We start from the raw sequence: 9938 nt of genomic DNA on the forward strand, positions 1-9938 counted from the left end.
CTGTCTGCAGCTCTGAGGAGGAAGAAAAAAGTGTCAACCATGCAGAACTAAGGGTGTTATATTTGTAAAAGTGAGAGAAGACAAAGAAAGGGGATGGTTAGAGAGAGAGAGAGAGAGAGAGATGGGGCTGGCAAGTAAGGAGGGCTTCCTGGAGGAGGCAGATAAGCATTAGAGCATGCTGGTACTGGACGGGGCCTTAGGATCACCTTTCCTATTCCTTGCATTGTGAGTCAAGTGTTGAAAAGGGCCGTGACCATAAAAGAGTCCAGGGGATCCGGGAGGGCTTCTGGACTGGGAGAGGCGTCCCAGGCAGGGGTTACAGCGTGAAGGAGGGCTTGGAGCCATTCCAGCATGGAGCGGACTGTGGTAGCCAAGACTGGCTACCCTGAGGGGAGGGACCCCCCTGCTACAGCCGTGGCTGGCCCTGAGTCCAGAACAGTCCAAGGTGGGAAGTTGTTCTGGTCCTGCCCCGGGGTGGGGGGGGGTCCCTGCTCTGTTCCCAAGGGACTCCCTTACACCTTCATCCCGAGCGCTGTCCTGACCACTCTGGGGTTCCCTGGGCACACTTAGGGAGTGGCTCCTTCACCAGGTCGGGAGGCTGCTGCTCCCCTTGGAGCTGAGAGGGGAGGTGTGGGGGTGTGGACCATCCCTGGGCCCTGTGGGGGGACAAACGGACATCTCTTCCTGGAGCAGGCTGCGAACAGTGGAACTCTCCTCCTCACACAGTGATCACGCGCAGGGCGTTCCCCCAGGGGTCTGGCCCTTCCAGGGTGCCCAGCCCGGCCTGAGCCTGCCTGCCTGTCCGTGGGGCAGAGGGTGACCCCTCAAGAGCCTGCCAAGCTGGTTAGTTGGTCAACTACTATGGTTCAATAACTTGGCCAAAGTTACCCAACCCTGGAGGCAGCGTTTCATGGTGGGCAGAACTGGGCGGGGGCGTTGCTCGCCCCAAGGAGAGACTCAACGACTACTTGCTTTTCCCTAAAGCCTCCATCCCATGTTCCCTAAACTGCTCCTCCCCTGGGTCAGGGCTGGGCCTGTGAACCCAAGAAGCTGGGGGAGGCTGTCTTAAAGCTTCTAGCACCCCTTTTCTCTACCCCTCTCTCTCCTTACTCCAGGCTTCCCCTTTCTCTTTAGCTTCTTCATGATCCCAGACCCTCTCCTTTGATCTTCCTTCTATCTAGCAAAGTATGTTCTCAGGCACTAGCATTATATCAGACTCTCACACTTTAGTATGAATAGGCAGGCCACTTCTCTAAGCTTTATTTCTGATTTTTAGCCAAACAGAAACTGAGCATACATCTCTCCTCCCTTTAGCTGCCCAGGGGCTCAGAGGAGTCCTGGCCAGGTTGCCTTCCTTTCAAAGCAACCCCGTCTTGTGTTCCTTTCATCCTAGACATTTGCTGCGGTGGTGACTGAGTTTTGCTTCCCTGAAGTGTTATGTTGAAACTGAAAGCAGAAACTGCCAGGCTTGACAGAAACAATCAGGAGACCCGGGGCACAGTCCTAGTGCCGCCATGAACCCAGTGAGCCACCTTGGACAATAAATATTACGTGAACTCCCAGGGCACCAGACAGAGCAAAGCAGAGACCTACACTTGGCAAACCCCTTGCCCTCCTGCCTGCCCCCAGAAGCCCCTGGAATACCTCCCAGGCGTCCTCAGGGCAGAACCTCTGGACCTGGGCCAGCTCAAAAGGCTTCTCCAGCCTTAAACCACAACGATTCAAATGGTGTGCATTTGCACCCAGGCAGGGAGCTGGGGGAGACATTCCTAATCTCAGCCCCTGAGGGGGTCCTCTGCACAAGGGGACCCTCCACGGCCACTGTGCCGCCTGCCCCATGCACACCAGGGATGAAGGTTCCCCCTTCCCAGCTCTGCCTGAGCCGGAGTGGAGAAGGAGAGAGAGTCAGGAGGAGGGGGAAGCATCTCCTCCGCAGATGTTGCACTGGCCAAGCTCTAAATACCCGAGATTGTTGAGATGCAAAGCGCGCTTGCTGAATGGGCTGCTTGCTGCCCACTTAGCTGTGAGCACACGTCTCCCTGATGCCACCCTCAGCGGGCAGCCGGGTCTGCGACTGTAAAACAGGAAGTGGAGCTGTTCTTGGAGAGACAAAGCCCACAGCTGGGCCAGGCTCTTTTCTGTCTGAGCCAGGGCTGGGCTGGGCTGGGAGACATGGCTCCGGGGATGAGCTTTAGCGGGGAGGTGGTGACCAGATTCGGTCCTCAGGGTGGGTTCACGCAGCTTGACCGGAAGTGGGGAGAGAAGCTTGGGTGTTGAAGGTACCCCCCCTTCTGCAGAAGGACTGTCAGAGCCCCTATGCCCTCTCTTCTTGGGCAGGCACTGCCCTCAGCAACCCTCCCCTACTGGGAAGAGATGGGTGGTGGAGAGCACAGGGTGGGGGTAGGGGGTGTGTGTGTGTGTGTGTGTGTGTGTGTGTGTTTGTGTGTGCGCGTAGGGGGATTTAGTCAGGGCTGGGAGTGGTGGGCTGAGATGTTTGGGATGAAAGCTCAAAGGGAACGCTTACCATGCAAATGGCCCTGCAGCGGAAGCCTGTTATCAGGAGCATCTAATGGGGTTTTGCAGGGCCAAGGCCAATGCTTCAGGCAGGGCAAAGCTTTCCTGGTTCCCAGGCAGCTGCCCACAGTTGGCATGGTCCCTGGTGCCAGGCACAGCTCCTGGCCCCTCCAGCGAAGGGTCCAGACAGGCTGGCATTACCTGGTGCCCTGGGAAGTGCCAGCTTTGTCCTATACTACCCACCCACTCAGTCACCCACATCCTGGAACCATCAAACTTCTCAACCAGAAACAGGGGTGGGGGTGGGGGGGGGGAAGAATGGAGCCTGGAGCACCCCCAAGTGATGGGAAATGCACTACAGCTGCCAGGTCTTCCCCAGCTAGCCAGGGGTGCTCCCTGGGAGTTTCTTCTGCCTCCTCCCCACCCCCCAGGCCTCCTACTACAGGCAGGACAGGACTGGCCAAGGTCAGGTTCTCACCCAGATGGAGCTAAGACTTCTGATCCCTGAGCAGCTACTGATTGTTCCATGGGGAGCTGGGCTGGTTCAAAGCCTTCTTCTCCTTCTTCTGCTTCTTGGGGCCTTGGGAAATTCTTGAGTGCAACCAAGTTCCTTCTAGACTGTGAGCTCCTCGAGGGCGGGAGCAGGTCCCAGCAGCCAGCTTGGTGCCTGGCACACAGCGAGTGCTCAAGAGTGCCACTTGCCTGGAGCTTACGGTGTTGGGCACTGTTCTAAGAGCTGTACAAAAATGAACTCATTTAATCCTCCTGACAACCCTGTGAGGTAGGTACTGTGGTTATCTGTATTTTATAGATGAGGCACAGAGAGGTGAAGTGCTTCGCCCAAGGTGGCACAACGAGTAAGAGACGGAAGTGGGACTGGAACCCAAGCAGTCTGGGCCGGTCATGGTCTCCCACTGGTCAGTGTGTATTTGTTTGTTGGGATGAGCTCAGGGGCAGAGTGGATGTGCCCAAGGTCACCAGTGAGTGTAGGCAGACTGGGACCAGGCCACCCAGGCCAGAACAGCTCTGGGGGCCTGAGATCCTTGGGTCCCTCTACTCCAGCAGGTGGTGGGTGACCGTTCCAGGGTGAGCTCCATTTCCTTTCTGGGGTTTAGTGGTGACTGGGGTCCTGCGGAAGGTAACTGAAAGCAGTTTCCTGGGACACTTTCTCCAAGTCCTGTGAGAACCTTCTTTTCCTTCCTTCAAGGTCATCCCAGATGGGGCAGCTTCAGCCAAAACTGTGGATGGGGTGAGCACTAGAGAGTGAAAGGAGGGCCAGGGCAGGAGGGGCCGGGGTGAGCAGAGGAGGCCTGGGTGTGGGGGGGTAGGTGAGATGAAGTCCCCAGGGGCACCCTTGACTTTTCCCACGCTGGGTGGAGACAGGGTGGCCCCGGGAGTAGCTGTGGATGCTCTGGAGTCAAAGCCAGGGACATCTTGTTGTGTAGGGGTGGGGGCTTGTGGCCTTATTATTACACTAAGGGCTTTGGGCTGAAGGTACAGAGAGCAGAGAGTCACAGGCGGGACGCAAAGAAGGGAGGAGAATGGAGTTGGCCACATGGGGTTGTTGCTTTCTTGACAAGAGAAGAGGCGCTGGAAGTCAGCCTTGAGGAGCCCGACTGGAAGCAGGAATGGGGGACACCAGCTGGGCTAAAGCAGATACAGCGGGGGGAGGGATGGTGTGGTCCCAGAGGGCTCAGGAACACGTGAATCAGGCAGAAGCCTGAAGGAACTCTTGTCCCACAGCCCAGAAGAGCAGCTAGCAACTTCACAACTTACTCAGCCCCTGCTCTTCAGGTCAGAACACTGACTACTTGTGTGGCTGATGGCATCTGACCTGACCACAGAGCAGTATCTTTATGAAAACAAATTTTGTCTGAATTCGTAAGACTGATGAGGCTCCCTTGATCTCTTCCGGGTGTACGGCTTACTCTCATGGGGCCCGACTGACGTGTGGGCAATTAAGTTTTTGCAGAGAGGCGGGTGGGTGGGGTTCTCGGGCCTGGGGTGCCGGAGAATGCGGCTTCTTCAAGGGGAGGGGATCATGCCCACAGATCCTGAATCAGACTGGAGCCTGCAGTGCCTGGAATGCTCCTGAGGTCCGGGAAGAAGCCTTCCCTGGTAGCTGCCAAGGGAAGGGCATGTGGAGGATAGCTCACTAACACCACCGGAGGAAATACGGTGTTTTCCAAATTTGATGTCCTGGCACTGTCTCGTCCAAGGAAACAGAATCCCAGCTGCGACACAGAAAATAAATAAAAGGCAAACTGGGTCCTGGAAGACCTCCCAGCTGTCTTCCTAGGTCCTGTGGGGGTCCCCACGGCAGTGCCAGAGAACTTTCTCTGAGAGCAGCCCTGGGCAGACCAGGGCCCAGTGTGGCCTGAGGCCTCTATGCGGTTGGCTGCCTTTCCTGACCATTAATCGCTACTAAGTGTCATTACTGCTAATAAAATTAACCGACTTTATACTGGACTTCTGGGGCCATCAATCACAAGGCCTATTAAACGAAATTAAAAAAAATAGGTGCCTATGGATGGGGGAGAGGGTGTTTGCTGAGCCTGGCTCACAACTGCAGGTGAGGCCATGCTGGTACTCCACAGCTGTCAGAAGGTCGTGATCAGTGACAGCATCCTTAGTTGGACAGCCAACTCCGGGCCTTGACACTGTACTACAGATAGGAGCATCTAAGGCAAGGACACAGCTGCCTGTAGGAAGACTCTGGGGCTAGGGCTGAAAAGCTCCCCAAATTCTCCCTCCTACTCTCACTTCTGCTTCCCTCTATGTGTTTGGTTCTTTCTTTTTCTCTCTCTTTGGGCCAGCTTCCTCTTTTTATCTCCTGAGTTACAGGCCCCATTGCCCAAAGAAAGGGAGAGAGAGAAAGCAACCGTATGCGCTCGTCATTCCAATTCCTAATTCCCAGAGAAAGCACTGATTGGCCCAGCTTCGGTCATGTGATTCCTCATTGGTCCAATCAGTAGGCCAGAGCAGCAAGGTCATGTGGTATGAAATGGCCGACCCCATGGTATCCATGTATCTGGGAAGAAGCAGTGGGTAGCCAACTCAACAGATGTCTGCAAGCTAAAGGTCTTAGAAGAAGCACTCAAAAAGTGATAATAATATAGACTATATAGGGTAAGATATAAGGTATCATATAGCTATAATGATATAATAGTATTGTTCTTAGAATGCCGTTTGAGACAGGCCTTGAAGGATGCACAGCCCCGTTGGTCCAAACTGCCATCACTCCCTGCTTGTTCTCTCACCTGTCAATCAGCTGCTACAAGGGAGGTCCCAATTTCCAACACACAGGAACAGTGTGAGCAGCTTTCCTGCACACCAGCACCTGCTGGTGAGGGGCTAGATGGCTCCCGCACACCAGCACCTGCTGTGAGGGGCTAGATGGCTCCTGCTCCCTTTGCGCCCTTCACACTGGAAGCCAGTCAGGGTGGGGCCTCCTCAGCTAGAGCTGACATCTGGACCTGCCAAGGGTCAAGCTCTAAGGGTTTCCTGCCAGGCTGCAGGGAGGGGTTTGGGTGTAGACCTAGTGGGCCGGAAATTTACCCATTTGCCCCAAGATTAATGATTAACGGGTCCCTGCCCTCACCCTGTCTAGCAGGGGAGCCTAGGGCCAGGCTGGGCCAGGAGGAGCCTGATAGCATCTGTCTCTGCTCAGGGGTTTCGGAGATATGCTCCACACTGGGTTGGCTGCATCTGATGGATTTAGAATCTACGGGCACTTTCTGGGGGCACCTGGGGCCTGGCCAGATCCCACACTCTCCCTGGGGCAGTGTGGCATCCAGCCAGATGTCCTGGCTGGGTCAGGGGACTCTAAACAGGAGAGCTGGGCCCTTGGTTCCATGCAGTATGTGCCTCTCTGACCACGCAGCTGGGCCAGGGCTTGCCTTGGCCGTGGTGTATAAGCAAGAGTGACAAGGGCCACATCCAAGCAGGAGCTTTAAGCCGTCACCTGGTTTCATTTTTGCTCATTATCTTGGCCATGAGGCTGGCGTGTTCCAGAAGGCAGCTGCTTCCTCTAGCCTGGGTCTGGAATGGTATATATTCTACCCATGCTGAGGACCACCAGGGTACAGGATAGGCAACAGGAGAACCGTCTCAGAGAGCTTCTGGGGAGAGTGAAAAGGAACTCTAATGTAGTCCCTGCCCTGCTGCTCATCTGCTGTATGGCTCGGGCTAGTCACTGCCTCCTCATAAAACTGTGTTTCCTTATGTGGACAAAGGGAAGACTCTGCCCAGGTTGGAGAATAAAGCACCTTGCAAGAGGAAGGAATCTTGAGAAACTCTAACCGGCAGAAAGGTGAACCAGAGTGTCCCAGGCACTGTGGCGGTCCCAGGAGGTAGAAAGGATCCTCTTTGCACTTCCCAGAGGAAAAAACCAAGGTTTCAAGGTTTACACAACTAAGAAGTGGCAGCCTGACTTCAGAATCCATGAACTTCAGATATAGTAGAACGGCAAGACTGGGGCTGACGGCCTGATGGAAATTCATCCAGCCATCGGCCAGTTTATCCATCCATCTGTTCCTTCCTTCCTCCTTCTTTCCTTCCTTCCTTCCTCCATCCATCCAGGTATTCCCTAAGGATCCCTTTGTAACAGGCACTGAGTGGCCAAATGGTTGAAGATCTGGGAATTATGGAAACAGGCTAGGTCGGCATGGGATTATAAGGGAGAGAGGGATCTCAGAGAAGCTGCTGAGTGTTTGCCCAACACCTACCCCTGTCCGCCTGCCCCCTCTTAGGAATATGGCTCTACCCTCCAGGCAGCAGTCACGCTACATGCAGTTTTTTTCCCAAACTTTCCTGATCATAGAAGCCGCCCAAGATGTGTAGTAAATACAGATTCCCAGGCCGCGCCCCAGACCAATAGAGTCAGAATTGCCAATCGTGGATTCTGGACATCTGTATTTTTAATAAGCACCCAGATGATTTTTATGATTGGGCCAAGTTGGGACATAGAGCAGAGACTTTGGCATCTGGAAAACTTGGGCACTAGACCCTGTTACAACCACTTGGGTTTTCTACTCTGTGAAATGGGCACATACCCCATGGGGCTGGCCTGCCTCCCAGCAGGGTATAAATGAAGCCCCCTAGGAGGTCCCTTTCCTCTTGCTTGTCCCATGTCTTCCTTCCCCCCTTCCCCCATCATGTCCCCTGAGGGTCACTAGCTCCCTCTTTTGCTCTCTCTAGCCTGACCGGGCGGGAGGTCCTGACACCCTTCCCAGGGCTGGGCACCGCTGCGGCCCCAGCACAGAGCGGGGCCCACCTGAAGCCGTGTGACCTGCTGAAGCTGTCCCGCCGACAGAAACAGCTCTGCCGGAGGGAGCCCGGCCTGGCCGAGACCCTGCAGGACGCTGCTCACCTCAGCCTGCTCGAGTGCCAGTTTCAGTTCCGACATGAGCGCTGGAACTGCAGTCTGGAGGGGAGGACAGGCCTGCTCAAGAGAGGTAGTGGGGGTGCTGGGGAGGAGGGGCTGGGGGAGGGTGGGGGGGCTAGGGAGGACGAGGCTTGGGGAGGAGGGACAGCTGGGGACGAGGGGGGCTGGGGGGCTGGGGAGGACTGGAGAGGAGGAGGGCTGGGGAGGAGGAGGGCACTTGGGGAGAAAGGGGCTAGGGAGGAGGGGGCTGGGGGGCTGGGGACAAGGCTCCCATTCCTGCTCCCCGGGGCCCTGGGCCCAGGCCACGCTGCCCTTGTGAACCTAGTATAGTCCCAGTGAGAAGAGTCCTGGGAGTTAATGAGGCCCAGTCTTTCCCTCAGCTTGGGGGGAGTGGAGGAGCAGGGGAGATACAGGGAAAGAGGAGGCCCAGCCCATTCCTGGATCCTGGAGGACCCCACAGTTGAGCTGCGTGGCCCCCCAGCCCCCTCCCTCAGCCTCCTGCGCACACACACATGCACACACACGCAAAACAAGGTACAAGAACATATAAGGGTGGAAGGCAGGGAATAGTTGGCCGAATACCCTGAGACAGGCCGGATTCAGGTGCTTACTCATGCCCGTGACTTTGTTCATCGCATCCGTTGGTCCACCGTTTCCTCCTCCCCTTCCATTCACACCCGGCCTTCTTCCCTCCTCGCTGCGTCCTCCCACCCCTCGTTCACTAAGTGTCCGGTGAGGCTCGCAGCGAGCCAGCCACGGTGCTGGATGCCGGAGGCACCGAGCTGCACGAGACCCCCTCTGCCTTTGGAGAGCTTCCAGCCCACGGGGGAAACAGGTCATCATGTGACTCTGTCACCAAGTAGGAAGGGGCTTTTACAAAAAGGCAGCGATGGGGGCAGCTAGGTGGCTCAGTCTTAAGTGTCCGACGTCAGCTCAGATGGTGATCTTGCGGTTCGTGAGTTCGAGCCCCACATGGGCTCCGCACTGACCGTGCAGAGCCTGCTTGGGATTCTCTCTCTCTCTCTCTCTCTCTCTCTCTCTCGTCTCTCTCTCCCTCTCTCTCTGCCCCTCCCCTGCTCACACCTGTGCTCTCTCTCTCTCTCAAAATAAATAAATAAACTTAAAAGAAATAAGGCAGGGGCGCCTGGGTGGCGCAGTCGGTTAAGCGTCCGACTTCAGCCAGGTCACGATCTCGCGGTCCGTGGGTTCGAGCCCCGCGTCAGGCTCTGGGCTGATGGCTCAGAGCCTGGAGCCTGCTTCCGATTCTGTGTCTCCCTCTCTCTGTGCCCCTCCCCCGTTCATGCTCTGTCTCTCTCTGTCCCAAAAAAATAAATAAATGTTGAGAAAAAAAAAAAAGAAATAAGGCAGTGATAGTACATAGGAGGCCAGCTGCTGTCCGTGGTGGGGAAGGGCCTGGGACGGAGCTGCTGCTACTCCCCAAAGGGTGCTGCCAGCACCCAGGTGCGCTGGAGAGCAGGCGGGGGTGGGGGCAGGTTTGCGCCACGGCCCACAAGAACACGAGAGAAGTGACGGTCCCAGAAGGGCATGGGATGGTCAGTCTGGAACAAGTCACGCGGGAGACTCAGGGTCACTCCGTCATTAGGCCCGCTCCACGGTAGGTAGCAGAGAGCGACATTTCAGAGGCGTCCTGAAACGCAGGGAGCCCACAGAGCATATTTCAGGGGACCGGGGGCCTCAGAAATGGGTCCAGCTGGCTCACACGCGGCCTTCGGGTGGAGATCAGCGGTTTGGCCCCCGCTCTGCCTCTCACCAGGTGCCGAGTCGCTTCTCTTTGCATCTCAGCCTTCTCGTGTGTCCCATAGAGTCAGGCGCTCCTGTCTGCCGCCCTGGGAGCCCGGGCATACGCTCCATAGTGAATTTGAAAGTTCCGTCTAAAGGGCAGCAGCTTGCAGCCCGAGTCTCAGGCGCGGGTGTCACAAGGGTGCCCCGGGCCACGTCCTCAGGTCCATATGACCCTCGTCCGGCTCGTCACGGGGGGGGGGGGGGGGGGGGGGGGGGGGGGGGGGGGGGGGGGGGG

The 9938-nt window shown here is 56.4% G+C and overlaps 1 protein-coding gene across 1 annotated transcript in view; it reads left to right on the forward strand.

Moving 5' to 3' along the window:
- The first annotated feature begins 351 nt into the window (after positions 1-351).
- The window catches only part of WNT9B (Wnt family member 9B), a 12084-nt gene continuing 2497 nt past the window's right edge, over positions 352-9938 (forward strand). The window contains exons 1-2 of the mRNA XM_040460081.1: positions 352-445; positions 7692-7970. Coding sequence (XP_040316015.1) covers positions 352-445; positions 7692-7970 — 373 coding nt within the window. The remainder of the gene's footprint in view (positions 446-7691; positions 7971-9938) is intronic.

This window comes from Herpailurus yagouaroundi, unplaced genomic scaffold (assembly GCF_014898765.1).
Source record: "Herpailurus yagouaroundi ecotype Mexico unplaced genomic scaffold, PumYag 247, whole genome shotgun sequence".
Taxonomy (NCBI): domain Eukaryota; kingdom Metazoa; phylum Chordata; class Mammalia; order Carnivora; family Felidae; genus Herpailurus; species Herpailurus yagouaroundi.